Source organism: Panicum virgatum, chromosome 9K, assembly GCF_016808335.1.
Source record: "Panicum virgatum strain AP13 chromosome 9K, P.virgatum_v5, whole genome shotgun sequence".
Lineage (NCBI taxonomy): Eukaryota > Viridiplantae > Streptophyta > Magnoliopsida > Poales > Poaceae > Panicum > Panicum virgatum.
Window position 1 is genome coordinate 66,179,268 of NC_053144.1, and position 27,884 is coordinate 66,207,151.

The following is a 27,884-nucleotide window of genomic DNA, read 5'->3' on the forward strand; positions in this document are numbered from 1 at the left end:
ATCCCTCTGAAATGGTGAATTATTGGCAATATTTTTTCCCAGTTTCTGACTATTACAGCATAAGGCCTCTGAAATGGTGAATTATTGGCAATATTTTTTCCCAGTTTCTGACAATTACAGCATAAGGCAAACAAATCCTCAGGAAAAGGGTAGCAAAATGATAGCAGCTTGATAGAATGGTTCTAAAGATATTGGGAGTAATACAATAACGTGCCCACCCTTTCCGATAGCAGACAAAAGACTGAAATGATACTATAAAATCCAAGCAACACTAAGTGTACAATAATTAAATGAGATGTGAGAACTTTGGTTGGTGGTATTACGATATCCAGAGTTCAGATATAGCTTGGCACACAAACTAAAGTAGGAAAACCCGAACATTCATGAGCTTCATTCATTGGGGTTTCCTCTTTCTCCGCTGCAACAGTAGAAGTGAGGTAGTTTCACCCGGCCACAACACCTGTGAGCCACAAAAGAGAGACATGTCACAACAGGGACAGGAACAAATGTAGCATTGGATCTGTGCTTGTTTTGTTAGGAGCATTCAGAAGATGAAGTATTTTTTTCTGCGACAAAGTTCAGGAACTTTGCTCTAATTATTCCACAGTGATATGACAAGAACCACATGAAACAAACATCAACGAAGTATGAAGGTAACCAAGACTGGAAATTGAAATGGGATAACCATTTTCCAGATCATGTGAAGATAACAGATACATGGCATGACAAATGTCTAGATCAGTAAACTACTGTCCTAGACTCTGAATTTTGGAAAGTACATTGAATTTTGTGTGTCATTCAAACACTCCCTGCATGTATTGATCGCAAACAGTCTAAAGGGTGAGGACCTTGCTAAAAGTAGCCTGTATGTTTCTATATGATCAGTTCAATAATTGTGCAAGACTACAACTGAATAATACAACTAGAGTCGATAACACTCTTTTGCATAGGGAAAATCATGATAATTACTGATATACCAAATTACTCGGTAAAGACTACCAATGAGTTGAACAAGTTAAATAAGGAGCACTAGTAAACTTAGCTTTTAAATGTACCTGCAACGGACAATCACTGGGACAGGCTTTAGGGCTTTGGGTCCATTCCTCAAGCCCTTCTTGTACTTGGAGACCTGAAATGCATAAAAGAGTATAAGGACATCTACTCACATCAGTGCCTATAAAAGGTGAAAACCATAAACCAGAAAAAATTTCTAAATGAGAAGAATTGAAGTACAACCGCTATTGGATAAGGTAGCTGCAAAGCTCTCTCATTGGAAAGGAGGCATGCTGAACAAGTCAGGACGCCTTAGATTGATCAATACAGTGCTAACGTCGGTGCCAACGTATTACCTGACTGTCTTCCAACTCCGCAAATGGGCAATAAAAAAATTGGATCGCATTAGAAGAAGTTTCTTGTGGAGAGGTGCTGCTGAGGCAAATGGTGGGCATTGCCTTGTGCGATGGGCAAAAGCAATTAGACCCAAAAAATTTGGTGGGTTGGGCATTCTGGACATTGATGCTTTCAGCAGGGCTCTTAGGCTTAGGTGGCTCTGGTTTGAGTGGGTTGAACCTGAAAGGCCATGGGTGGGTACTGTACCACCGGTAAATGCTGTGGACCGACAAATGTTTAGAGCAAGTACAGCTGTGCAACTTGGAGATGGAAGGAAAGCATCCTTTTGGCAGTCCTCTTGGCTACTTGGCCAAGCACCGATGGATATTTTTCCGGATCTGTTTAGGTTGGCATGGAGGAAGAACAGAGTTGTCAAAGATGAGTTAGTAAATCAGTGTTGGACGAGAGGGCTGTGGCGCATGAGCACGGTGGAGGAAATGGCCGACTTTGTCAAACTTTGGGACTATGTGCAGCAAATTCAGCTCTCCAATGAACCTGACCAAATATTTTGGAAATGGACTTCGGATGGTCAGTACACCTCTAAATCAGCCTACAGAGCACATTTCAATGGGTCTTTTTGCACATTCAATGCCACTGCTATTTGGAAAGCTGAAACTGAAGGGAAGCACAAGTTTTTTGCTTGGTTACTTGTGCAATCCAAGATTCTAACAGCTGATAAGCTAATGGCTAGGAATTGGCCTTGCAATCCGGTTTGTGCCCTTTGTGATCAAGAACCTGAGACAGCTAACCACTTGATTTTGCATTGCTCTTTTGCAAGGGAGGTTTGGCACAGAGTCAGCTTGTGGTCAGGAGTACTACTGCAACCTTCTATTGGCATGAGTCTGGAGGACTGGTGGAATGACTCTCTTGCTGGCCTTTCAAAAGAGGATATGAAATCCAAGGCGGCAATCCTCATCTACAGTGCTTGGAATATTTGGAAAGCAAGAAATCGTCAAGTTTTTTACCTTACTTTGCTCACACCGCCACAAGTTCTGCTTGAGATCAAGAAAGAGATTGCCATACGTAAGAGGGCAAGAGGAGAGGAGTCATCTTAGTTTTTTATGTTAATTTCAGCTCCTGTGCCTTTTGAGTCTTTCTGTTTTCTTATGTAATAAACATGTACTGAACTTTGCTTGCTTCTCTCCTTAAATGATATAGCAGAGCTCCTGCAGTTTACTTCAAAAAAAAATTCTAAATTCCACAATTGAAGCATATGGCTGGTGACATTATGCAGATTTTACTGAAGAACAAGCATTCGTATGTTGTTATGACTTATGACAGAGGTGCCAGTCAATGTTCTTTTTCCATGAAATCAATCTAATCCATACATCTAACTTCTGGAGGGTGTTAGATGATCATAACATATGCCTGAAATCATAACACCTTCTGAGTAAATTGTTCAGTGTTTGACTCTATTTGTTTCCTGATTTATCACACGGAACTAACAGTATCATGATGACTTACACCTACATCGACATGCTACTCAAACCATCAAACACATACAAACAGTTTATCAAGTCTGTTATTAAAACAAAACTAATACTAGTTATGATAGTTATGATAATCTGTACCGCATGCCTAAGATAGTTATTTCTCCAGGTGCAAAGAACACTATCTATCTCTATGATCCACTGGCACAACAGATCGAAATGACACATTTCTGCTAACAGGCAATTCAACGAACACCTAGAGCGCACCACACAATAACACACCTCCAACCGCGATCACCACGACAAGACCACACCTAGCTAGGCACTTGGCAACAGGCTTGAACGAAAAAGTATAACGGGGAGAAGCAGACACACCTTCTTCTTAGGAACGGCCATGAGCTCCATGGCGGGTCCCACGGCGGCGCCGAGGCCTAGGACCATAAGCGACTGCGCCTCGGCTAGAGGGGCAGGGGGAGGAGACGGTATGAGGGGAAGGCCAGAAGGCAGGCGAGGCACTGCTGCCGCCGCAGCACGCCGGAGCCAACCCGCCGCCGCCATGGATCGCCTTTGGGGTTCTGGGGGTTACGAGCAGGTGGGGGTCTAGGGGAGAAGTTCTCGGATAGGCGTGGTAGTGGTGTTGATCTGGCCGTTGAGTTTTCATCGGTCGGACTAGATGAAGCAGAAGTGGAACCTGAAGGCGGAGAGCATATGAATACGTAAATGCCTGTGCAATAACGTATTTTACAAGTTGAAACTCCGCTAAAGCAGGGTAGAGGCTCTAAAGACCGACTGAATTTTACCATGACTTCAGAGTTCAGGCTGATATTTGCTCAAACGCAGCCTGCACCTTTTTTTTCCTCCATTTCTTTTTTTTAAAAGAAACCAATCCCTTGGATAAAATCCCAAGAAAGGACGAATATGAATGAAATGGGTGAAAATTGGTGTGTGTTGTTGCTTCGTGCTTCTTGTGTAATGTGTAGCTATTGATGCAACAATCTCCCAATTTATTGCATCTCATTCCCGCCTTGTGGCCTTACACCGTTCTTCTACTACTGCTAAGAGCAAGGCTTATAATGACGCCTGCTTGCCGGCGAAAACAACATCCAGCTCAGCTCGGTGCTGCAGCTTTTTTCAGCAGCTGTGCCTTTATTTATTTGATGAAAGCGACAGCAACCAATTAACAAGGGAGGGAGGGAGCGTTGGTGGGCCCAAACAGTACATTCGCCCGCTCGTTGCCCGCTCGTTGCCGCTGCTGCCTTCTCTCTCTTCCACGTCGGCATTTCGCCGGCTCTCCGCCCATCATTATACATGCTCTAACCCAGTTTTCAAACCCAACCATTCTGAATTCCCGAAATCATCATTCGCATTGACACGCAATGAAAATCACCATTAATGAGCCGCCCTCCACTGACAACTCATAGCCGTTACCCCAGCTACAGGAGTCATGATCCAGCCGTTACCCCAGCTACAGGAGTCATGATCCAGCCGTTACACTCCACAGCATTCAAAATTTCCCAACCCCAAACCAGCAGTCCGACATCGCCGCGCCGCGCCCACTCAGTCCCCCTCGCTCCTCAAGTCGGCGTGCAGCGTGCGCCACACTCCCCGCTCCGCCACCAACCAAACGAGCCAACCCGCCCAAACAAACTGCATTAATCTCGCGAGCGGCGCCCACGGTCCCAGAGGGATGGCCGGAGTCCGGGGCGGCGGCCTCGACGACGAGACGCTGCAGCAGCTGCGGAGCCGCGCGACGCAGCTGCTGCTCAAGGAGGACTGGAGGGAGTACATCGCGGTCTGCTCCCGGATCGTCGACGGCGCCTCCGACGACCGCCGCGTGCTCTGCTCCGCGCTCGCGCACCGCGCCGACGCCCGCGCCCGCCTCGGGGACGCCGACGCCGCGCTCGCCGACTGCAACGCTGCGCTGGCGGCGGACCCAGTCCACCCCGGCGCGCTGCTCTCCAAGGGCACGATCCTCCGCGGGCTCGGCCGGTACGCGCTCGCGGCCGACTGCATCCGCGCGGCCGCGCTCGCCGCGGGCGGCGGCGCGGACGAGGCGCGGGAGCTCGTCGAGCAGTGCAGGCGGCTGGAGGCGCAGGCTCGGAGCGGGGCGGTGGACCTGTCGGAGTGGGTGCTCGCGGGGTTCGCCGGGAAGTGCCCGGATCTCGCAGAGTACGTCGGGCCGGTGGAGGTGCGCCGGTCCGCGCGCGGGGGGCGAGGGGTTTTCGCAGTCAAGAACGTCGAGGCGGGGGCTACTCTGATGATGGCCAAGGCGGTGGCTATCGGGAGAGGGGTGCTTCAGGACACCACTGACGGCGATGAGAAGATGGTGGTGTGGAAGGACTTCGTTGACAAGGTGCTCGACGCCGCCGAGAAGTGTCCGAGGACGGCGGCTCTGATTCACACCCTGTCCACCGGCGAGGAACGGCAGGACGATCTTGTCGTTCCGGAGATGGCATTGTTCAGGCAAGAACCCGAGGATCTCAGTCTCACTGACGGCACCAGCATGGTTAGGGAGGGGACACAGGAGGTTCTTGATGTGGACAGGATATTGAAGGTGCTCGATGTGAACTGCTTGACCGAGGACGCGCCAGCCGCCGATGTGCTCGGGAACAATGGTGTCGTAAACTGCGGCGTGGGGCTCTGGATCTTGCCGTCTTTCATCAACCATTCTTGCCACCCCAATGCCCGGCGCACTCACGTCGGAGACCATGCCATTGTCCACGCGTCCAGGGACATCAAAGCTGGGGAGGAGATCACGTTTCCCTACTTCGATGTGCTTGTGCCGGTGAGCAAGCGCAGGGAGGCATCCAGAGCTTGGGGATTCGAATGCAGCTGTGATCGGTGCAGATTTGAGTCCGAGGATTTCAATCTTAAGCAGGAAATACTGAAATCAGAAAACGATTTGGTCAACGGAGGAGACATGGGAGCACTGGTGGTGCGGCTGGAGGAAAAGATGAGGAAGTCCATGGTGAAGGAGAGGCGAAAGGTGTTCTTGCGCGCATCATTGTGGAACGCATACTCGGCCGTGTATGATTCCGATAAGCTGGTGAGAAAATGGGGGAGGCAAGTTCCGAGCGAGGCCCTTGTAGCAGAGAGCATTGCTGATGCTGTCGGTGGGAATAAGAACGTGCTGAGAGCAATGCTTAGGGGTTCGAAGGATGCCAATGGCTGCGGCAACCGGCTAGAGGTGGAGGACAAGGTGGTGAGGATTGGGAGGGCAACCTATGGCAAGGTGGTCAAGAGGCACGCAATGAGAGCTCTCTTCAGACTCACACTGGATGCCAATAACAACATTAACCTTTAGATTTTGATCCTGTTGTTGAGCAGCTTTCGATAGATTTATTTTGCTAATTGTTAAGGATTTATGCAGCAAACATTCAGGTTTGCGCAGCATTTATAATAAGCGGGGTGAGCAAGAATCAAAGATCATCCAACATCCATGAGAGCTATATTTTCATGCTCTCTTGATCTTGGTTTCAGATGCTCTCTCCGTGTTCACATGAATTCTCTCATAGTTCTTTTGATCTTGGTTTCAGATTGTTCTCTTAGTGTTCACATGAATTCTCTCATATCTATATCCATGTAATTTTTGAAGTGACAAAAAACTGGAGCCCACCAAGTGCTCTTTTTATAGTTTCTTGCAGTCTTTCCTGTAAATAACTTATCATGCTTCTCTCCAAATAGGTCCACCTGTGCGCGGCCTTTCTCAACCCCCACATGTCTGTGCGTGCAAGCATTAATTATATATCTTCGATGGATATTACAAGTTCAGCAGATTAAACAAAATCAATGTATATGTTGATGTGTATTGCCTGAACTCCGGAAAGTAGATCATGAGGTAGCTGTTGAAGGACTGGCGCATCTTCGTGGTATCATTGAAGTAGTGATCTCCTCCACTGCGGAGTATATAGCAAAGAAGTAGATCATTCAATCATAGACTATTCCTAACAAGCTAGCAACAAGTAAATCATTCATCGTAAGTGTGAACAGTCTGAGTACCTTGACAGGGTTGTAGCCTGAGCCAGTGACTTTATGTTCTCCAAGATTTTGTCGACGAACTCACAACCGGTAGTGCCGTCTGGGTAGACCTCTTTGATACAATTATGGTAGTATGCTGCTGCTCGAAGTACATCACCCTTTCTGATGAGATCAAATAAACCTTGCCCCCTTAGAAGGAGCACTAGCTCAGGGTGAGCTCTGTTGATATCCGCCAGATCCACATCAGTGTCAATGCTCGAAGCGACAACTTCTCCGCTTAGAACCATCAGGGTCAAGACGTCCAGAGTACGGTCCCACTCCCCTTGACGAAGGCAGGGTTGTAGATCCCCCGACCCCAAATGCATGTCGTACAGCTCCGCCACATGTGACACAACATACACTCTACAGAAATCAAAATGGAATCCATCTTGTCATTTCATTCGCAAGCTCACACAAAGGAGCAAAAAGATGAACACACACCCAACAACAACTGGTCCACCTTTGAGAACTTTGAGCAGGTAAGGCTGCTCTACTGCTGGTGACAACCACTTGTGAAGTTTAAATAAAATTGGACGAGTGTATATGCATGCGAGTAAAAACTAAGGACAACAATGACGACTCACGCGTCAAAGGAATTGAGTTCTTCATTTTCCCCGTTTTAGGATTCCACGCGGATTTTTGGTCTAAAATAAGAGTAAGCATTGAGATTAGATGCAGGCAGGTAAGCAGTAGAAGCTAGTGTGTGCCAGAGAGACTAAAGGCAAAGCAAACCGATCAATTCCTGCAACAGCCGATAGACAGCAAAAAGCAATCAGACAGATGCAGCAGGGCATTTCATCAAATGAAATCACCATCAATCCCCGCAATAGCCAATAGGTAGTAACAAATAAGCATGCGGATGCATGCACCAGGGCATTTTACCAATCACCATCAATTCCTGTGATAGCCGACGGGTAGCAAAAACGAGCGAGCAGGTAGATGTCAGCAGGTGTTTCACCAAGCAATCTCCCTCAATTCCTGCCACAGCCGACGGACAATGACCAATGTTCAGAATAATAGCCGTTTATAGTCCGCTATAGCCTTTGGGAGAGGAAAAGACTAGGATATCCATCTTTAGCTTAAAAAGCTAAATCCTCTAATAACCCGCTATATCCCACTATAGCTGCTAAATTAAGGGTTATTTAGACAGCTAAACTATATATTTGGTTTTTTGTTTATTATTAGTTTAATATTTATTGAGAAATCAATGCCTCTAACTTGACAACGACTTTCAAGAAGTGGTACCAAAGTTGCGTGATACACTTCTTCCGCAGACCCTATACCCACAATATATACCAAGAAGAATTTCACCGAGGTACCAATATGAGAGACCAACTCTATTTGGGGACTCAAATTTTTATTCACCATAACTTAGTACAACACAAGATTCTTACACTCTTTATGCGGCCACCCTACCATAACACTACAACTCTACATGATAACTTTACCATCTTCTACTTGAGACTCATATACTATAATATAGCAAGAGGGGAAGGGAGCACCACTATTAATAGGACTCCATGGTTTATATGGTTTTTCCATGTATTCATCTTCTACACATTTTCTACAAAATATCTAACTTTAGAATTTTTCTCATACTTATTTAATCATACAATGATACAAATATTTAGTTTTTAAAGTATTTCATATTTTACTATGCTCTTCTAGAAGCTTCTCACAAGTATGCATTGCTATTTTCAACAGTATTGAACTCCATCATTTACAAAACTTAGTATTTCACTAGTAATGAGGGAATGAAGCTCTATACATACTCCAGTGCATGATGTAATGAACTCTGTGACTTGTATTTGTTTGATTTGATGTTTTGAATATATAAATTCTTAACTTAATTACTCAATTTGCAAAACCGTTAAATAAAGTTAGCGGAAGCTATATCCCACTATATTCTTCTCTTAGTCTCTGAAAAACTAACCGCTAAACGAATTAGCTCGTTATTTTTAACATTGAAGGTGACAAGCAAACGGGCCGGCAGATGCTCACCGATCACCATCAATTTCGCCGATGGCGCAGCAACAAGGCAAGCTGTTCTACAATTTTGGCAACTGTGTTTCATGTGTTTATTTTGTTTTACATAAAAAACATTTCAAAATCTCACTAGTTTTCTGTAGGTTGAATTCCAATGCAAAAAAAAAACCAACAACGTCGGTCTCAAAATTTCCAAGCGTTTTGTTGCACACAATTGGGCATTGGAATTTTTTTTAATATTTTTCAAAATCGTTTTTTACATAAATATATTTTTGGTTTCATAATTTACAGATTTATACCCCTACCGCCCGGCTGCGGGGCGGCCGGCCCCCTGCCGCCCTCCTACCGGGTGGTAGGGATCTTAATGTAAATAAAATTTATTTTTAATCGCATTTTGGCCTCTGGGGGAGGCTGCCGCTCGGCAGGGGGGCGGCAGGCCCCTCCCGCAGGTTAAACCTTGACCGTCAGTACGGCAGTGCGGCATTAGATGTGGTTTTAAATATTTTGGATAGAAATAAAAACCGTTAGTAAAGTAGATGAATATGAAAAATATAACTTAGCAATTCATACACATACGCAACTGAGAACGAAATAGGTGATGCATGAGAACGAAATAAGTATAACATGACGATATGTCCATAACAAAAATACAGAAACAACTAGAAGCACCTCCTAACCACCCCGCCCATGTCGACCTCTTTTACGCTGTGCGTGGACGTGGTCTGTGTTATACGTATTTCGTTCTCATGCATCACATATTTCGTTCTCAGTTGCGTATGTGTATGAATTGCTAAGTTATACTTTTCATATTCATCTACTTTACTAACGGTTTTTATTTATATCCAAAATATTTAAAGTCACATCTAATGCCGCACTGCCGCACTGACGGTCAAGGTTTAACCTGCGGGAGGGGCCTGCCGGCCCCTGCTGGGCGGCTACCTGGCCTACCGCCCCGCCACCGGGCGGCGGATGCCTGCCGCCCGGCGGCAGCCGGCAGGGATCAAAATACGATTAAAAATAAATTTTATTTATATTAAGGTCGGCAGGGGGCCGGCCGCCCCGCAGCCGGGCGGTAGGGGTATAAATCTGTAAATTATGAAATCGAAAATATATTTATGTAAAAAACTATTTTGAAAAATATATAAAAAAAACGCTGGGCATTGGGCTAGTATTCGGATCCTGGGCTACATGGGCCATTACTTGAGGCCCAGGGGGTTACAGAATTGGCCTACCGATCTCACACGTCAGCCGCCTCCGCCGTTCTCACCCCAATTCCCCAAGGGACGGCCACCCACCACCCAAGTACAGCCTCGCCGGCGCGCGCTAAAACCCTAACCCCTCCGCGCCTCCGCCTCCTCTCCGCCGCGCGACCGCCCCCAACCCGCGAGGAGAACGAAGGCCGGGGTCGCGATGGGGCGAGACAAGACCCGGCGTCTCTCCGGCAGCCGCCATCTCCGGCAGCGGCTGGTGCTGGCGACGCTCACCTCCACCGGCGTCACCATCGATGACATCCGCTCCGGGGACGCCGCACCGGGGCTCCGCCCGTACGAGGTCTCCCTCCTACGCCTCCTGGACAAGATCTCCGACCGCCACACCATCGACCTCAACGAGACAGGCATGGCCTTGCTCCCGCGAGCTTCGCTTGAGCCGTGCGCGGCCGCCTCAGAGTTATGTTAAGGGTTGCCGGTACTTACGGGCCTATGGTGCCTGTATGTGATTGCAGGAACGAAGCTGAAGTACATGCCGGGGGTGATTCAAGGCGGGAAGGGCCTTGAGCACGACTGCGGGGTGCACCGGGGGATCGGCTACTTCCTCGAGCCGCTTATACTGCTGGGCCTCTTCGCGAAGGCGCCCATATCGATTCGGCTCAAAGGTGAGGCTTCGCTTGTTTGTGCTACTGTTTTAGTAAGTGTTGGGCCCAATGGAGTGCTCCAAGTAATTTGGTTACAGAGGGAAATTTCTTTTCGGATGATTTCCTCGTGGCTGCAGTTCATGGGAATGGAAGTTTTTGGATTGGGATTTCGTTAAATTGGTTGAATTAATTGGTTCTGGATAATAAAGTTGTCAGGTTGTTGGTTGAGTTACTCGTGCTAATTCTTTTTGGCACTTGGGAATGACCCTCTTGATGCCGTCAATCATAAAAACAAAAAACCTAGCCAGTACCACTATATCAAACAACATGAGTTATCTTTTGCTAGAAGACGGATATACCTTCTATTGTTTCAAAGTTTGAATTTGGTGCCCTGATTTTAGGAATCACTAATGATACAAAGGACCCTTCTGTGGATACTTTCCGGATGACAACCTTGCATATGCTCAAGCATTTTGGTGTTCCTTTGGAGGGTTTGGAGCTAAAGATTGATAGCCGAGGATCTCCACCCCTTGGTGGTGGTGAAGTGTTTCTCCGAGTTCCCAATATAAATAGCACACTAACGGTGCGTTTCATTTTGATTTCTCATTGATTATATGTCAATGTTGCTGACATTGACATCTGATGCTAATTACCTTCACAGGCAGCAAACTGGGTTGATGAAGGTATGGTGAAGAGGATAAGGGGTGTTTCATTCTCTACTAGAGTATCTCCACAGATTGAAAGCCGCATTATCTATGCTGCACGTGGAATCTTCAATCGCTTCATTCCTGATGTTCATATATTCACTGATCATAGATCTGGTGCTTTCGGTGGGAGGTATTTTTCCAGTCTGTTAGAATGTTGCTAACTGCACTGTTTTGGTCTTTCCTGTTATCTCTTGTGACTCAGAAATTTGCCAGTTATTTTTAACTTCTGTTCAACATGTGGCAGGTCACCAGGCTATGGTGTATCATTAGTTGCTGAGACCACAACAGGCTGCCTGCTCTCTGTAGATGCCACTGTGAGTTATCCTAGTGTTGATGAAATAAATGAAGAATCTGAGAAGCCAGAGCTGATGTCTCCAGAGGATCTTGGTGTTCAAGCTGCATCATTGCTACTAGAAGAGGTGGCTCAAGGAGGGGTTGTTGACTCTACACATCAGGTCTAGGTTTTTATACAAGCTTTTTCATTGCTCCAACATTAAATCAGGCTATCCCTCTCTGATAATTTGCATCTCATTATGCACACAATTCTGTTATGCTTGATGATCGCCCAATATTTTTTTATGTGGTCAATGAAGCTTAGACAGGGTTATGCAGCATTTATTTGTTGTTGTGGCCTGTTTATGTCTAGCAAAGCAGACCATATGCTCAAGTTCTATATGGCCTGTAGATAAATAGATATACAAAATGTACTTGAAAATTTTACTGTGTTTTACAAACTATTGCCCTCTCTTGAACTGACAGTGCTGTACATTTATGTCTGAGGTCATGTCTTTAATTAGCCTTTGTTTATCATGGTCATTTTTCATGCACGAGTAATTTACAGAAGTTTTCGTTTAGTGACATTACATTTGTTTTGTAAATGCTTGCAGGGCCTCCTATTTATCCTGTGTGCTTTATGCCCAGCTGATGTATCAAAGGTTCGTGTTGGACAGTTGACTCCACATGGTATAGAAATGCTTCGAAACATCAGGGATTTTCTTAACGTCATGTTTGTTATCAAGCCTGATCCCAATTCGAACACTGTTACTTTAAAATGTGTCGGTGCGGGAGTGAAGAATATTGCTCGGAAGAGTTCATAAGCAACAGGATTATGAATCTCGTCAATGATTGAGGACACAGCAAGAGACTACCGTGAGATCCTGTTTGTAGCTGTGAAACAGCAAAGGAGTTTCCTTAGCTACTGCTGCGGAATTTTTGTTCTGAGGTGCATGACATGCCCTACACTCTGATGTCATTTTGATATCTCAGCTGGTGGTATTAGAATGTATTTTTCTGATGCTCGCGCACCATATTTCTGTATCACATTGCTTTATCCAGCAACTATTTTTCAATTTCTACTTGCCGAGACCTGCTGACACATATGAATGAAAAATATGCAAACGTCTGGAGACAAAATGTTTGTTTTAGCATCCGCATCACGACAACAAATTATGGATTAATTAGACCTATTAGATTCATTTCGCAAATTAGCCTAAAGGTTATATGGATCAATTAGGCTTATTGGATTCATCTCACAAATTGTTCTAGGGATTATGAATTGTCAGTAATTTATGTTTAATACTCAAAATATTGAGATTCTGGAGGACTAATTATTAGCCATCCTGATCCTACTTTTCTCCTGGCTGCCAGCAGAGCAGTTAGTCTTCGTGTGGAACAATGGCGCTGATGTCTTCAAGATGGGTTATGCAACTTAGCCCCAGTCTGAAATAATTGCAATGCAAGCATTACTAAGCCACAGAGATGGTTCAAATCATCATTACCAATGATCTTGTACAGATAAGCACCAACCCCACCAGGTCCTATACTCATATTGCCGATATTAGGACTGACAAAATTGCTATTGGCCACCAACTGACACCACTTCGTCGCCATTACGGTAAGAACAAGCACAAGAGAACTGCTCTCACCATACTCTTCTCTGTCTGCTGCAGCATTCCGCAATCTGTTAGTGATGAGAATCTTGTGAGGACTTCATTGTTAATCACTATCAGTGCACTGGTACTTCAATAGCCACTAGGTAATGTGTGTACATGTTAACTGGTAAAGCATTGGAAGGAGTCAATCCGAGTCGAGTTGAGGCGTTGAGCAGGTCTCTGCTGCTTGTCATTTATCGAACACCCTTTTACAATGGAAACTATGTTGGATTCCATGCACTTGCAAGGCCTCTCTGAATTGAAGAACGATAATTTTCTCACCTGAGAAGGACTGTGGTGACGATGTGCAAGGCCATGGATGGATAGATGGACATTTTCAGACATTAGCGTATCAGAATGTAGAAAGCAATAGTTTTTTTTAATAGAATTGTAGCAAGCAATAGTTGGATTCTCAATAGTTTCAGAAAACTGAGACACTGAGTTGAGAAATACTAGGAGGCGCCGAACAAGACGGACTGGCCCAACATCTGACTAGCTCAGTAGCCCAATAATCTAAACAGAAAGCCCAGTAACCAACCCATGTGAAGACAAGAGCCCACACCGCAGTAGCCCACAGCAGCAATCACCACGCGCCGCCGCCGTACTTGCTCACCTCCTTCGGTGACCCGCCGCCGCCGGCGCCGGCGCCGCCCGCTCAATCCTATTCGCCCACGCCTCTGCAGCCCGACACCTGTCGGCCACATCCAGAGCCGCCTGCCGCCGCTGCTGTTGGTGACCGGGGATGGACGGGGAAGAAGAGAACGTCGGGCCGTTCCGCCGGACGAGCACCCGCACCCGCCGCATGGCCACGCGCATGGCGTCCGCGCTCGCCAGCTCCGACAACCGCGCCCAGGTACTCCGAGAGGGGTTGGATTCTCCATTGCATCGATCGCTCCACCTGATCTATCTATCATAGGAGTAGACTGACCACTCGTGCAGCTTGCCCCTTCATTTTCCTGGCACCTCCATTTCCTCTCGGAGTATTCTTTGTTTTACAGTTAGAATTGCAAAGTTGGCATGTGTACTTAACCTTCTTACGGAGACACGAATGCATCTTCTGTCTGCTCATGTGTTATAATGTTGAAACGCTCCAATTTTATTTAGGGGATATAGCAGAACCATTTGAAGGGATTGACCTCATTATAGTTTCCATCTTTGAGACGAAGGGGTTGGCCTTATTGGCAACTAGTTTTGGTAATTATGCTCTAGAAGACTCTTTATTTACACTGCTTATTATGTGTCATATGTGTTGTGGTGCCTTTGCTTTTCTCATGGTCTCTTGCCAAAGAACAAAGAACAAAAAACTATTAAGATGGATTTTGGATCCTTATTCACTTTCTGTTAACATGTCAATCATTTATCTTCCTCTTTTGTTTTCATAAAGTCTACAGTCAGAAGGGGCTTTCCCTTTCCAATCTGTTAGATTTGTGAAAAGTCAAAACAGACACCTTGATTTGTAAATCAAAATAGGTGCCAATAGCTTACTAACCGCAAGCTCCACTCTACCGTGTAATTCTCTATGTTCTTCCATTGCCATGATGTATGTTTTGTCTGCCTGCTTTCAGATCCTCTTTCCCTGGCATTCTTGGTCTGACACCTATAGTTTATCCCTGTGATAAATTATGAAGAATTTAGGTGTTAACTCAGCTTCATCTCATGTAGATCATTTCTGTGCTTATAGTTACTGGTCTATCATCGTGCCTGAAATAATCTTTTTTTTTTTTTGCTACTCTCTGTGAACATATCCATTTCAGGCTGCATTAGCTCGTCTTGAAGCTCTTGAGAGTGATAATGCTGGGGTTGAAGTGGTAGATCTTAATGATGATGAGTATGGATCCACGGATGAGGAAGACCCTGGTTAGTTTCCTTTCCCATTTACATTTGTAGTAATCCATGCTCCAAAAGGATAAGGTTCATACATTATGTAGAAACTCAATTACAATTTACAATTGGGCATGTTAATCTTTGCAAATTGCAAACAGAGAATACTGAAACACAGAATGGTTATGCATGATATGTTTTGTTGTTGCTTGTTTGCAGAATAAACAGCATTCTTTATTTCTTTTCCTTGCAAAGGAATTGACAAATAAGTTTAAACTAACCTTAACAACTCTGGTACAAACACCACCACAAATTATTTAAGTTGACCGTGTTATTGGCATCAGGGATGCCCTATGATCTGTCATTTAGATATCACATAGCTCCACATGCAACAGCTTCTCAACTAAGAAGTTCATGGGGTTCACTATTTCTGGAAATGGTGAATTTAGGCACAGTATATAGGCCTTTTGGGTTGTGAACCAGGGGGTGTACGTTCAGTTCAGATGTCCTAGCCACAGATAGCTAAAGTTTGATTCTGTAGTGATCTAATGGTAGTCATATTTTGTTTTCTGCTTTCCTTTCTACAGTGCTCATGCAAAAGAAGCAGTCCAAGATCATGAAACGCAAGACAAGGCAAGGGAAAGCTTTGGAGAAGAGGGCAGCAAGATCATTCATGGATGTGCTACAAGAAGTAAGTAATTTTGTGCTGTAAGTTCATTTCTTATCCTGCTTTTTCTGTAGGTTGGGCACTTAAACAGATTTTCACTCTTGATCTGTAATAGGCAAATCTTGAGTCCCTGGCTCACAATGTCCCAACATATTTGAGGGCTGCTGTTGGTCCACCAAGTACTTCGTCTCGACGCCACTACTGCTCAGTTTGTGGGAGTTCTGCAAATTACATATGCGTGAGGTGTGGAACACGGTTCTGTTCATGCCGCTGTCAAGTCATACACAATGACACTCGCTGCCTTAAATTTGTAGCTTGATCAGCTACATTTGATGTATATCTAGCCCCCAGCGATTCTTCATCTATGCTTTGATCAGTAGGATATGCTTGCTGTGTATGTTTTGTACTTCATAGCCAGTGCTGGTTCGGTAAGTGGTAGAATTAGGTACTGCAGTTGCCAGGTAGATCTCTTGTAGACCGACTATGCTAGATAACCACAAAGTCAAAATGTCCTGGTTCCATGTGCAGTAAGTCAACAGCATCATGTGAGGCCATGTTTAGATCAAAAAAATTTACCCTAAAACTCATCACATCGAATGTTTGGACACAATTATATGAATTAATTAGGCTCATTAGATTCATCTCGCGATTTACAACTCATCCGTGCAAAAAGTTTTATAAATAGATTTTATTTAGTGCTCCGAAATAGCAAGATTTTTTTTCAAAAAATTTACGCCAAAGAACTAAACACGGCCACAGAGCAGCACATTGCATGAGCACTTCCAACACTAAGCAAACTAAACACGGCCACAGAGCAGCACATTGCATGAGCACTTCCAACACTAAGCAAGGGCAAATTGGCAAGAGCACCAGGTGACACAGCAGCAATGCCAACCTCCCACTGGGAAGATCGGTTCTAGCATTCGCTGGACATTGACATGGTATAACCCAGCAATCCTTAAGAAAAGAATCCGCTTTGGGTTCACAATCTTCTTTCTGGTTGGTTCAGTTTCGAACCTTCAGTGTACCGAGCTGATGGATCACAACACTGGATACGATGTCTGACAACAGAAATAGAGCATGTCCTAATTGCAATAAAATGCATAACCTGTGTATTAGAGTGACTCATTTTCTTGGTTGGCAGATCACAAAAAGGAACACAAACACAAGCCCCAACTTGTCCGGGAGTTAGGTCAGGGACACCATATGAATGAAACTATCTTAATTTCAGTCACACCAAGATTGTCCCAAGTTTGGTAACTGCAGTGTCCAATATATCACCTAACAAAGCCACCCAACACCTGCATACATAGCATCTCTTGCAGACTGAACCCTTCATCAGGAGCGCCATGGTGGAAGCTCATGCCACGCCGGCGACGCCGTTCTCCCCACTGACAGGGCTCCACAAGTACATCGCGATCTTCCTCGTCATCCTCTCATGGATCCTGGTCCACAAGTGGAGCCTGAGGAAGCAGAAAGGCCCAAGATCATGGCCGGTGATTGGCGCGACGGTGGAGCAGCTGAGGAACTACCACAGGATGCACGACTGGCTTGTCGAGTACCTGTCGAAGAACAGGACGGTGACCGTCGACATGCCCTTCACTTCCTACACCTACATCGCGGACCCGGTGAATGTTGAGCATGTCCTCAAGACCAACTTCACCAATTACCCCAAGGTGAATGAACTGACCCAAATAATGTTCAGTTTCTGCTGCAGTACTCAACTGTGCAAATTTTCAGTACTGAAAACTGATTCAAATGTCTGAACACTGTGTAGGGAGACGTGTACAGATCCTACATGGATGTGCTGCTCGGCGACGGCATATTCAACGCCGACGGCGAGTTGTGGAGGAAGCAGAGGAAGACGGCGAGCTTCGAGTTTGCCTCCAAGAACCTGAGAGATTTCAGCGCCATCGTGTTCAGAGAATACTCACTGAAGCTGTCAGGCATACTGAGCCAAGCATCCAAGACAGGCAAAGTTGTGGACATGCAGGTGAATGAAACACCTGTTCACTACTCCCTTGCCAAGATGAGCATTTCTTGGGCTGTACATGAGGATGAATCTGATATCAATGTTCTAACACGCACGAGAACTATTTTCAATTCAGGAACTGTACATGAGGATGACGCTGGACTCGATCTGCAAGGTTGGGTTCGGGGTTGAGATCGGCACGCTGTCGCCAGATCTCCCCGAGAACAGCTTCGCCCAGGCGTTTGACGCCGCCAACATCATCGTCACGCTGCGCTTCATCGACCCGCTGTGGCGCCTGAAGAGGTTCTTCCACGTCGGGTCAGAGGCCCTCCTGGAGCAGAGCATCAAGCTCGTGGACGAGTTCACCTACAGCGTCATCCGCCGGAGGAAGGCCGAGATCGTCGAGGCCCGGGCCAGCGGCAAGCAGGAGAAGGTAACTGCTTTGCTTGGTTCGTTTTGGTTTCTTCATCTTCTTTGTTGGGATGAAGAATTGGGCATGAAAATAAAATGATGCGCGAGGGCAACGATCGAACAGATCAAGCACGACATCCTGTCGCGGTTCATCGAACTCGGCGAGACCGGAGAGGACAGCGGTGGCCTCGGGGACGACAAGAGCCTCCGGGACGTGGTGCTCAACTTCGTGATCGCCGGGCGGGACACGACGGCGACGACGCTGTCGTGGTTCACCTACATGGCCATGTCGCACCCGGAGGTGGCCGAGAAGCTGCGCCGCGAGCTGCGCGCGTTCGAGGCGGAGCGCGCGCGCGAGGAGGGCGTGGCACTGGTGCCCTGCGGCGGCGGCGGCCCCGACGCCGCCGCCGACGACAAGTCGTTCGCCGCCCGCGTGGCGCAGTTCGCGAGCCTCCTCAGCTACGACAGCCTCGGCAAGCTGGTGTACCTCCACGCCTGCGTCACCGAGACGCTCCGGCTCTACCCCGCCGTGCCTCAGGTGAGCTGAGCACGCACGACCTACGACAGCATCGGCAAGAGAGATATAGAGTGAGCTTCAATTCCAATGCATGCAATGGCAAAAATGCAGGACCCCAAGGGGATCCTGGAGGACGACGTGCTGCCGGACGGGACGAAGGTGAGGGCGGGCGGCATGGTGACGTACGTGCCCTACTCGATGGGGAGGATGGAGTACAACTGGGGCGCCGACGCGGCGAGGTTCCGGCCGGAGCGGTGGATCAACGAGGACGGCGCGTTCCGGAACGCGTCGCCGTTCAAGTTCACGGCGTTCCAGGCGGGGCCGAGGATCTGCCTGGGCAAGGACTCGGCGTACCTGCAGATGAAGATGGCGCTGGCCATCCTCTGCCGCTTCTACAGGTTCCACCTGCTGGAGGGGCACCCCGTCGAGTACCGCATGATGACCATCCTCTCCATGGCGCACGGCCTCAAGCTCCGAGTCTCCAGGGCCATCTGATTATTAATTATTTCCATAATTACTTGATTGCATTGCATCCTAGATGATGTAATGCAATCTTTGGGATCTCGAGAGATGTGATGATGAGTCAATAATCTGAATCTGCTATACATACTATTGCCTGCCGATTCAGATTTCAGAGTGTACCGAGTATCGACCAGTCAGCATGAGCTCAGAGCGTATATATGACATTGTTTCAGATCGAGCACAGATCAAGAGATCATACAAGGACGTGAAGGAGAAAATGGAGGAAAATTGGAACTATGTGCTGATCTATTTTTATATTTTTTTCTCTTTTAAAACAGCTCTTCTCCAGATTAGACAAGGCTTTAATTTGTTGGCATTCTAATCCATACCACAACGTAAGCAGATTAGTCATTTCCGATTTCAGCATCCACTGCTCTACATCGCAAGCCATGAAACATGCATGGAACCTACAATTTCTGGTCAAGAACCAATGTATGAAAATCCATGTATATTCTTTGTCCAGGCCTCCAGGGTTTAACAGTGGGATAGTGGTTGGAAGCTTACTGTTCCCCTCTTCCTCCTGTGCTTCGTTAAAAAAGCTTACTGTTCAATCAAAGGATTAGCCGAAACCCTATGAGTACTTTATTTAAGGAAAAAGTCTAAATTACTCTCCTCAACTATAGGCAAAGTCTGGATAACCCCCTAAACTATTGTTTGATTTAGTTTACCCCTCAAACTATGCATTTTGGTTCAAATTACCCCCAATAAAATTTGTCTTTTTCATTTCTCTATGCATAGGTCGAGTTTTAAGTTGAAATTTTACAAGATAATAGTACACAACATAACACACGTTAGAAAAAATATATCATATTTTTTATCAATAATGTGATAGGTTAGAATATTTAATAATAAATTATTAATTGGAGTTCAAAATTATATTAAAAATAATGGTAAAAATTATGATTTTTTTTTTCTAAATATTCATTGTGATGCCCACTACTACTCTGCAAAATTTGAAATTAAAATTCAACTTGTGTATGGAGTAATAAAAAGACAAATTGTATTATGGGGTAAAATGAACTAAATGACATAGTTTATGGTGTAAATTGAACCAAGTTATAGTTTAGGGGGTTATCCAGACTTTGGCTATAGTTGAAGAGAGTAAATTGAACCTTTTTCCTTTATTTAATCCTGCACAGGCTTGCAACAACCCCTCCATATAAAGCTCCATGTCTTCATAGAGAAAGTAGCAGAAAATGCTCCGATGCGGAACTTATTTAATAACATTTGATATAGTAACTACGGTGTATACAGGAATAATCGTTGATGCTTCAAAATTACAAAAAAGGACTATGTCAAAATTCCAAGTGATAGAAATCAATATTTGTTGTTTCATAGAATGAAAACTAGCATCACGAAATTTCAGTAAATAGAATGAACTGAATTTTGCCATTTCAATAAATAGAATGAACTGAATTTTGCCATTCCAATAAATAGAATAAATAGTAACATAATATTTTTTTTATCTTGCAAGCGTTCAGCAGGTGGTGGTGAATATCTAAAGATTTACTAGTCAAGATTTAGTTTTTGACTTTCCAAAAAGGTGTATTCAGGGTTCATGAATCATATACATTCTAAAATGAAAAAAAGAGAGAAAAAATCAGTTTCTTTTCTCGAATACGCAGGAGAGCTGTGCATATTTTGTATTTAAGGAGAAAAAAATCAGTTTATATTTGGGTTCGTGTAACCAAGAAAAAATGTCTCACTTTTCAAGAGATTCACGGAAAAGAGGTCTGATATGACGTGGATCCTATATATTGTTTCGTACCGGGATCTAATATGACGTGGATCCTATTTTGTTTCATACCGCCGGCACATGTGTGCCGTGGCGGTAGTATACATAGAGACGCCATCCACGGTCGTGTGCCTATAAATACAATGCCTCATCCCTTCAATAAGATACATCACCTGAACATTAGGCGCCTTTTTTAATCTAAGAGAAGAAGGGCTCCTTGCGGCTGGCAACAATTATCCTTATGTTTTTGTGGGTCATTGTAAATCACACGGCATTGCCATATGAATGCCTAAGGGAGTTTCAGCTGATAGATCTTGGATGTTGATCCGATGGCCCAGATTGAAGTTTGCATAGTTTGCACGGAGATGTTAGTTTGCACCTGATATGTAACTAAGGTTGAGGCATCGACCTTGGAATTCCATGGATGGAGAAAACAAGTATGTTGGTGAGTGCAACTAAATTTCATCCGATAGCATCAATTTGCATTGTAGCTTGCTTGGTGTTTCCTTTTTCCAAGTGTCTTAGTTAGTTTTCCACATTTTGGTGCGTAGGTCTACCTTGTTTGGAAAGTCTATGCGGTCGAGTCCTCAAATTTTCATATTTTGCATTTAGTTACTCCAAGAGCTCGCTGAATAGGATTGTTTTTCCTTAGATCTTCTTAAAATCCAAACGAAAACAACCGAGTTGCCTAGTGTAGATAGAACCCCATGTCAACTTACCTTAAATTACATGCATGTTTTCTTGTATTGTAACTCATTAGAGAAAAAAAATGACAAAGGATGCTAGCCCAGTTGGTTAGTCGCTCCGGTGGCACCCCTCAGGTCCTGAGTTCGACTCCCCGTGGGAGCGAATTTCAGGCTGAGGGTAAAAAAATCCACTCGCTGGCCCCGTGTGCCAAAGCACTGGTTGTGAGACGGCCCAGGTCGGCCTGAGGACCCTTACATGATCCAGGCGCACAGTTCCCAAGGGTTACGTCTCCTAGTGTCAGGGCGGGGCCAGGGTTCGGGGATTTTCTCGGTCGGGGAAGCCGAGGCTTCTTCTTTAGTTAATACCGGTGGGGCTGTCTTTCCCCACCCGGCCGAGTTTTTTTTAACTCATTAGTAAAAAATTTAGAGTGGGGAGATTGCAACTTGCAATTCCGGATAAATCCGTATTATACTCAGCATGTAAGGGTAGCGCGATTGTGCAAACAAGATCACACGCCACAGATGGGAAATCTGAAGGAATGGGAAATACACAACCAGACGGAAATTCACATGAAACAAGTTGATCACACAACCTCATTGCAGTATAAGACACACTGACCTTCCACAATTTCAGCAAGAAATCCAATCATACCTTCCAGTAAAGTAGATATAGATATAACAAAGGTCACAAAATGCCAACTTTTTATGCAAATACACATCAGCTTCCTCTATCCTGGAGCATAAGCCGTGCCGCCTCAGATAAAAGTCATAATGGAGTGTAAGAAACACCAAAGCTAAAGCATGGAAATAAGTAATAGAAGAAAGAAAGCACCTAACAAATCCAAACATGACCACAAGAAACAAAACTTCTGACTGTACCTATGTGCATTTGGATAAGCAACAGAACCACTTTTTTGAGCGATAAACATGCATTAAACTGAAAAGTTCGAAAAGGGGTTTGTGTTGCTAGGATGAGGTATTCTTTGCTTCTGAAACAAAATTTCCTTCAGCTATAAATACCTCATCCTAGGCCATCCCCATTTCACCACTACATGATTTCCATCTCTTGTAGAACTTGTCCAGTTAGTTTGAGGCATGTTGTGCTTTGAAATACACCCTTTTCTTTAGCATTCAGGAGTCATGGAGGTGCTGACTTGTTACATACTCCGTTCTGTTTTCAGTTCAAGGGCGCTGATGGCTTCAGCTTTGATGAACCATTGGGTTGTTGGTCGTTCATCTCATCATGGATATGCAAGCAACCGATCTGATGGTTGCTTCAAGATATTGACTCGGAACTATAATGGGATCAAGGGGAAGCAATTCTTGCCCACAGAAAAGGTTGCCTCAACTGGTTGGCAGATCACTAGAGCTGTACCAAAAGATCCCAAAAAGGTAATTTCTATAGTAATCAGAAACTACCTCTAATGCTTGGACATATCTTAATCACAAAACACACAAGTTCCCATAAAGGTAATCCAGATAGAATAAAAACAGTTTCGTTAAAAAACAACACAACTCAAACATTCATTCAAACACATGCTGAAGCACTACAAAGATGGAAATGATATTCAGTTGTGGTATTAGGGTATTCACACAAAGTGGTGGGAGAAGGAAATGAACGACAACATGAAGAATATCAAATCACAAGAAGATTTTGATAAACAGCTATTAATTGCTGGAGATAAGTTCACAGTGGTGCACTTCTTTTCACCTAGTTGTGGAGCTTGCAAGGGCCTACGCTCAAAGGTAAAAAAGGACAAGCATGTAGATTCAACAATTTTACAATTATACCATGTTCTACATAGCTTCATGTTGATATAATACCTTTTTTTTTGTCATGTCCACAAAGGTTCATCAATTTGCCAGGATGCATCCAGGACTGCAATTTCTCATGGTTAATTATAATGAACAGACAGAGATCTGCAAGAAGCTCAATGTCTATGTCTTGCCATTGTTCCGCTTTTACAGAGGTGCTGAAGGTCGTATCTGTAGCTTCAGTTGCACAATTTCAACTGTAAGTATTAGATGATGTCTATTTGTGAATACACCCTATTAAGCTATATTAAACTAGAAATTTGTGATACTTCAGATTCACAAGTTCAAAGATGCTCTGAAAAAGCATGGGGTTCAGACTGAGAGTCTTGCAACAGAAAAGGGCTTAGTAGAATCTGAATCCAAGAGCCTTGCCCCACCTTCTGATACTCCAAATGCAAGTGATCCTTCGCCGAACATGGATGGAGATGACGGTCAGGTTGAACCGAGCAATGAATAAATCAATTTGCTGCAGACTGCCGAGTTCGATAGTTTTCATATATGCATATAGAAGCTTTGTAATTTAAAAATAAGGCCCATATGCTCTTGAACCGGCCCTTTGTTTTAAAATTTTGACGGCTAATAAACATTAAATGTATATCTAGTTCTGTAAGTGGTAGTAATTAGTGAAGAGTATGAGTGTGTCAGAAATTGCTTACGGTAAAGCATGGAAATATGAGAGGGATCCGAGCATCCGACGGAGTCGCGCGGAAGGTCGCGGTCCTTCGGGTGCCGGCAGACCATGGAGGGCGTAGGATACGGCATCCTCTCGCGGCGTTTCGTCGAACACGTCGAGAGCCGGCCGCAGCCACGCGCGGTCGGCGAGACTTTCACGGGCGGAAATGATGTCGCCCGTCGCGGAAGGCGGAAGCATACGGGGCTTGAGAAAGGTGCTGCAGAGGCGGTGGGGCGAACAATGGGGGAGGAGAGGAACGACGCGCCGGCGCCGTCATCGGGGACGAGGACACGCCGACGAGCAGCGAGAGCGGAGCGGTCAACGTAGGCATGGACTTATGACCGCAGGTATTTTATAAAAGAGACCCTAGTTCTGAAGTTTTCGTTCAAACACATCCCCAGAATTGGATCGAACGACTTTGAACCGTCAGATCGGTTATGTGCGGCTGGTAAGTGGTAACGCCCGTGGGGCATGCTTCCAATGGCTATTTACCGAAAATGTCCTTAGTATTTCAGAGTCCCTTCAAACACACCCGAAATTGGAATCGTGATCCCGTTTCGGAGGAATTTGAACCATTGGATCAACTTCGTGCGGCTCGGAATGCCGTGGGGCGAACTGGCAGCGGCTATTTTTATATACACCCTTATAGTTTGATATTTCTCTCAAACACACCCCTAAAATGAACCGTCAGATCGAGCCTCCGCCGGCCAGATCGAGCGCGAACCGAAACGGCTGGTGGAATTTACAGAAACGACCTTTCATTGACTAGGCAAAGTGGTAGCTTGACCCCACGGCGGCGGCGGCCGGCGACGGGTGTATCCGCCGCCGCTTCGAGCTTTCCCTGAGAAGTCACTGATCCCACGCGTCCGCGGAAGAGCGCATTCGGCTCCTCGCAGAAGAGCGCTGTCCTCGTGGTGGATCCGGGCACATGGTGTAGGCCGGCATCTCGGTGCGGCGCTGCGACGAAGAGGCACAGTCGCCCGCGGCGGGGCGGCGAGCGCCTCGTTGAAGGAGTTCGGGGTGCGAGCTCACAGCCCGGAGACCATGAAGTGGAAATTTCTTCGTCGTGCTCTCAATGCGTGCACCGAATTGAAGCAGCTACTACTTTGGAGGCGCTGAACCAATTGCGCGCGTGCCCCCTGCCCCGCTTGCGACAGCGATGCTGCGCAAGTCGGGCGCCCAGCGCCGGCAGCCGGCGCTTTGGCGGCGGTGCCGCAGCCTCCGGCAGATCAAGCAGGTCCACGCGCTCATGGTGCTCCGGGGCTTCCTCTCCGACCCCTTCGCGCTCCGCGAGCTCATCTTCGCCTCCGCGGTCGCTGTCCGCGGCGGCATTGCGCACGCCCGTCTCGTGTTCGACCGAATCCCGCACCCGGACCGGTTCATGTACAACACCCTCATCCGCGGTGCCGCGCACAGTGACGCGCCCCGGGACGCCCTCTCCGTCTACGCGCGCATGGCTCGGCACCGCGGCGACTGCGGCGGCGGCGGCGTGAGGCCGGACAAGCTCACGTTCCCGTTCGTGCTTCGCGCCTGCGCCGCAATGGGCGCGGGGGGCACCGGGGCGCAGGTCCACGCGCACGTCGTGAAGGCTGGGTGCGAGCCTGACGCTTTTGTCAGGAACGCGCTCATCGGCATGCACGCGAGCTGCGGGGATCTAGAGGTGGCGGCTGCGCTGTTCGACAGCGGGGCGCGCCGGGATGCTGTAGCGTGGTCGGCGATGATCTCAGGCTGCGCAAGGAGAGGGGACATTTGTGCCGCCCGGGAGCTGTTCGACGAGAGCCCTGTGAAGGACCTCGTGTCCTGGAACGTGATGATCACAGCGTATGCTAAGCGGGGAGAGATAGCCATGGCGAGGGAGCTGTTCGACCAGGTTCCTGAGCGTGATGTTGTGTCGTGGAACTCCATGATTTCTGGGTACGTAAGATGTGGCTCTCTCAGGCATGCGATGGAACTCTTTGAGGAGATGCAGGGCATGGGAGAAAAGCCGGATACTGTCACGGTGCTCAGCTTGTTGTCAGCCTGTGCGGACTCTGGGGCTCTTGATGTTGGCCGGAGGCTCCACTCCTATCTGTCAGAGAGGTTTTCAAGAACTGGTCTTACCACCATTCTTGGAAACGCACTGATTGACATGTATGCAAAGTGTGGGAGCATGAAGAGCGCACATGAGGTGTTCTGCTCGATGCGAGATAAGGATGTCTCGACTTGGAATTCCATCATAGGAGGAAATGCATTGCATGGACATGTCAACGAGTCCATAGATATGTTCGAGAAAATGCATAAGGGAAATGTCAAGCCTGATGAAATCACCTTTGTTGCTGTCCTTGTTGCTTGTAGCCATGGCGGGATGGTTGACAGGGGGCATAAGTACTTCAACTTGATGCAACAACAGTACAGGATTGAGCCCAATATCAAGCATTATGGCTGCATGGTTGACATTCTGAGTCGTGCAGGATTGCTCAAAGAAGCGTTTGAGTTCATCGACACAATGAAGGTCGAGCCTAATTCTGTCATATGGAGGACCCTGCTTGGGGCTTGTAGGATCCATGGTGAAATTGAACTGGCTGAACACGCTAACCGGGAACTTCTAAAGGCAAGGAGTGATGCAAGTGGGGATTATGTGCTTCTATCAAACATTTATGCTTCAGTTGGAGAATGGCTGGGGTCAGAGAAAATGAGAAATTTGATGGACGACACTGGTGTCAACAAGGAGGCAGGTCGTGCAGTTATTGATGGCAGTTCAAAGGATCTAATGCAATCTTGTAGACAGTTCTAATTGCGTGCTAGATTCAAATAATTTTTTGTCTATCATGCTTCCAGCTGCAGTGTCAAGAAATTGGATACCTTGGCCCGTTCATCTGTCAATGAAGAGCAAAAGGCCCAGTATCACTTCCCATGCTATTATTGGCTCCAATCATGCTAGAGACATTGCTGATGTTTTCACAGAAATGCAGCTAAAAGGGCATGTAAGTCTGATCAATTGATATGCATCCACTTGTCCATGTTATTCAAGAGAGCTCTGCATTTGTAGAATTGTAGGGACCCTAGTTTCAATCCCTACACTGTTTACTACACACTAAATATTGTACAATTCACTGGAAAATCTATCTTCCTTGTGAAAATTTGATATAATCTATGAAAAGGGGAACATTGGTATAAGAAGGAATAATACATATCATTCTTAGCTTTAAACCAGGAACTAGACACATTAAGTTAACTTTCTAATTTTAGTGTGGCAATAGACTTCTGACATCTGAAACATAATTGTGGGAATTTGAGAATATCAATAGGGACACACTATTTTTTGGATCTTATTTGCATGCACACAAGAAGCAACTTGGTGGTGATGGAGATATAAAGATTTATTAGTAAAATCAAAGGTTTTTTTTTTGCCTTCCCAAAGAGGTGCACTTCGGGTTTCATGAATCACATATATTCTAAAATGGAAAAAGAAAAATCAATTTTATTTTTGGTCTCGATAAATCATAGTGGGAAAGAATGATCCTTTTACCTGAGCGATAAGGTATATATGACATGGATCCTACATTGTTGCAATGATCCATCCAATTCACTACTGCATCACACATATGGTGCCATGGTGATAGTAGATGACATACAAAGATGACATGGATCCATGCAAAAAAAAAATGATGACATGGATCCTATATCATTCCAATGATCTACCTTATTCATTACTGCCATCGCACATAGTGTGGCGTGGCTGTAGTAGATAACATACTAAAATGAAGTGGATCC

At 45.9% G+C, this 27,884-nt stretch overlaps 6 protein-coding genes and 2 long non-coding RNA genes across 9 annotated transcripts; 6 read left to right on the top strand and 2 right to left on the bottom strand.

Moving 5' to 3' along the window:
• Positions 1-52: 52 nt before the first annotated feature.
• LOC120647174 lies at positions 53-3,469 on the bottom strand. The gene is made up of 3 exons (XM_039923848.1): positions 3,195-3,469; positions 1,056-1,129; positions 53-460 (listed from the first exon to the last, which is right to left on the bottom strand). Exons 1-3 carry the CDS (start codon positions 3,375-3,377, stop codon positions 391-393), a joined length of 327 nt encoding a protein of 108 aa, XP_039779782.1. The 5' UTR covers positions 3,378-3,469; the 3' UTR covers positions 53-390.
• Positions 3,470-4,333: 864 nt separating this feature from the next.
• On the top strand, positions 4,334-6,452 carry LOC120647175 (methyltransferase FGSG_00040-like). The gene has a single exon (XM_039923849.1). The coding sequence runs from the start codon at positions 4,507-4,509 to the stop codon at positions 6,121-6,123; it is 1,617 nt and encodes a 538-aa protein (XP_039779783.1). The 5' UTR covers positions 4,334-4,506; the 3' UTR covers positions 6,124-6,452.
• A 3,627-nt stretch (positions 6,453-10,079) lies between these two features.
• LOC120647177 (probable RNA 3'-terminal phosphate cyclase-like protein) lies at positions 10,080-13,552 on the top strand. Of its 2 annotated transcripts, XR_005664698.1 has the most exons (7): positions 10,080-10,437; positions 10,546-10,695; positions 11,076-11,257; positions 11,336-11,511; positions 11,626-11,836; positions 12,269-12,603; positions 13,029-13,552. XR_005664698.1 is itself a non-coding variant. In XM_039923851.1 (6 exons), the coding sequence occupies exons 1-6, from the start codon at positions 10,233-10,235 to the stop codon at positions 12,476-12,478; spliced, it is 1,134 nt and encodes a 377-aa protein (XP_039779785.1). In that variant the 5' UTR covers positions 10,080-10,232; the 3' UTR covers positions 12,479-12,794. The 2 variants fall into 2 exon arrangements, 1 of the variants encoding a protein (XP_039779785.1); XM_039923851.1 differs by lacking the exon at positions 13,029-13,552 and having other exon boundaries at positions 12,269-12,794.
• Positions 13,553-13,704: 152 nt separating this feature from the next.
• LOC120647178 (SWR1 complex subunit 6-like) lies at positions 13,705-16,327 on the top strand. The gene is made up of 4 exons (XM_039923852.1): positions 13,705-14,165; positions 15,067-15,169; positions 15,721-15,824; positions 15,916-16,327. Exons 1-4 carry the CDS (start codon positions 14,055-14,057, stop codon positions 16,117-16,119), a joined length of 522 nt encoding a protein of 173 aa, XP_039779786.1. The 5' UTR covers positions 13,705-14,054; the 3' UTR covers positions 16,120-16,327.
• Positions 16,328-16,457: 130 nt separating this feature from the next.
• LOC120647176 (cytochrome P450 704B1-like) lies at positions 16,458-19,321 on the top strand. The gene is made up of 5 exons (XM_039923850.1): positions 16,458-17,476; positions 17,578-17,793; positions 17,909-18,205; positions 18,308-18,721; positions 18,812-19,321. The coding sequence occupies exons 1-5, from the start codon at positions 17,150-17,152 to the stop codon at positions 19,193-19,195; spliced, it is 1,638 nt and encodes a 545-aa protein (XP_039779784.1). The 5' UTR covers positions 16,458-17,149; the 3' UTR covers positions 19,196-19,321.
• Positions 19,322-22,271: 2,950 nt separating this feature from the next.
• Positions 22,272-23,618, bottom strand: LOC120647179. Its single transcript, XR_005664699.1, has 2 exons — positions 23,468-23,618; positions 22,272-23,377 (listed from the first exon to the last, which is right to left on the bottom strand). It is a non-coding gene; the product is annotated as an uncharacterized LOC120647179 (long non-coding RNA).
• On the top strand, positions 23,493-24,059 carry LOC120647180. Its single transcript, XR_005664700.1, has 2 exons — positions 23,493-23,657; positions 23,733-24,059. It is a non-coding gene; the product is annotated as an uncharacterized LOC120647180 (long non-coding RNA).
• Positions 24,060-24,854: 795 nt separating this feature from the next.
• Positions 24,855-27,299, top strand: LOC120647182 (pentatricopeptide repeat-containing protein At5g15300-like). Its single transcript, XM_039923853.1, has one exon. The coding sequence runs from the start codon at positions 25,291-25,293 to the stop codon at positions 26,902-26,904; it is 1,614 nt and encodes a 537-aa protein (XP_039779787.1). The 5' UTR covers positions 24,855-25,290; the 3' UTR covers positions 26,905-27,299.
• Positions 27,300-27,884: the final 585 nt, after the last annotated feature.

What these genes read in the sequence shown, in the direction of transcription:
- LOC120647174 (XM_039923848.1), bottom strand. Translation starts at nt 3,377, where the DNA reads ATGGCGGCGGCGGGTTGGCTCCGGCGTGCTGCGGCGGCAGCAGTGCCT. An exon ending in TGGCCGTTCCTAAGAAGAAG is followed by an intron (nt 1,130 to 3,194) that starts GTGTGTCTGCTT and finishes TATGCATTTCAG; the next exon opens with GTCTCCAAGTACAAGAAGGG. An exon ending in CCAGTGATTGTCCGTTGCAG is followed by an intron (nt 461 to 1,055) that starts GTACATTTAAAA and finishes TGTGGCTCACAG; the next exon opens with GTGTTGTGGCCGGGTGAAAC.
- LOC120647175 (XM_039923849.1), top strand. Translation starts at nt 4,507, where the DNA reads ATGGCCGGAGTCCGGGGCGGCGGCCTCGACGACGAGACGCTGCAGCAG.
- LOC120647177 (XM_039923851.1), top strand. Translation starts at nt 10,233, where the DNA reads ATGGGGCGAGACAAGACCCGGCGTCTCTCCGGCAGCCGCCATCTCCGG. An exon ending in CATATCGATTCGGCTCAAAG is followed by an intron (nt 10,696 to 11,075) that starts GTGAGGCTTCGC and finishes CCCTGATTTTAG; the next exon opens with GAATCACTAATGATACAAAG. An exon ending in TCTGGTGCTTTCGGTGGGAG is followed by an intron (nt 11,512 to 11,625) that starts GTATTTTTCCAG and finishes AACATGTGGCAG; the next exon opens with GTCACCAGGCTATGGTGTAT.
- LOC120647178 (XM_039923852.1), top strand. Translation starts at nt 14,055, where the DNA reads ATGGACGGGGAAGAAGAGAACGTCGGGCCGTTCCGCCGGACGAGCACC. An exon ending in CACGGATGAGGAAGACCCTG is followed by an intron (nt 15,170 to 15,720) that starts GTTAGTTTCCTT and finishes TCCTTTCTACAG; the next exon opens with TGCTCATGCAAAAGAAGCAG. An exon ending in TCATGGATGTGCTACAAGAA is followed by an intron (nt 15,825 to 15,915) that starts GTAAGTAATTTT and finishes GATCTGTAATAG; the next exon opens with GCAAATCTTGAGTCCCTGGC.
- LOC120647176 (XM_039923850.1), top strand. Translation starts at nt 17,150, where the DNA reads ATGGTGGAAGCTCATGCCACGCCGGCGACGCCGTTCTCCCCACTGACA. An exon ending in GCAAAGTTGTGGACATGCAG is followed by an intron (nt 17,794 to 17,908) that starts GTGAATGAAACA and finishes TTTTCAATTCAG; the next exon opens with GAACTGTACATGAGGATGAC. An exon ending in TCTACCCCGCCGTGCCTCAG is followed by an intron (nt 18,722 to 18,811) that starts GTGAGCTGAGCA and finishes GCAAAAATGCAG; the next exon opens with GACCCCAAGGGGATCCTGGA.
- LOC120647182 (XM_039923853.1), top strand. Translation starts at nt 25,291, where the DNA reads ATGCTGCGCAAGTCGGGCGCCCAGCGCCGGCAGCCGGCGCTTTGGCGG.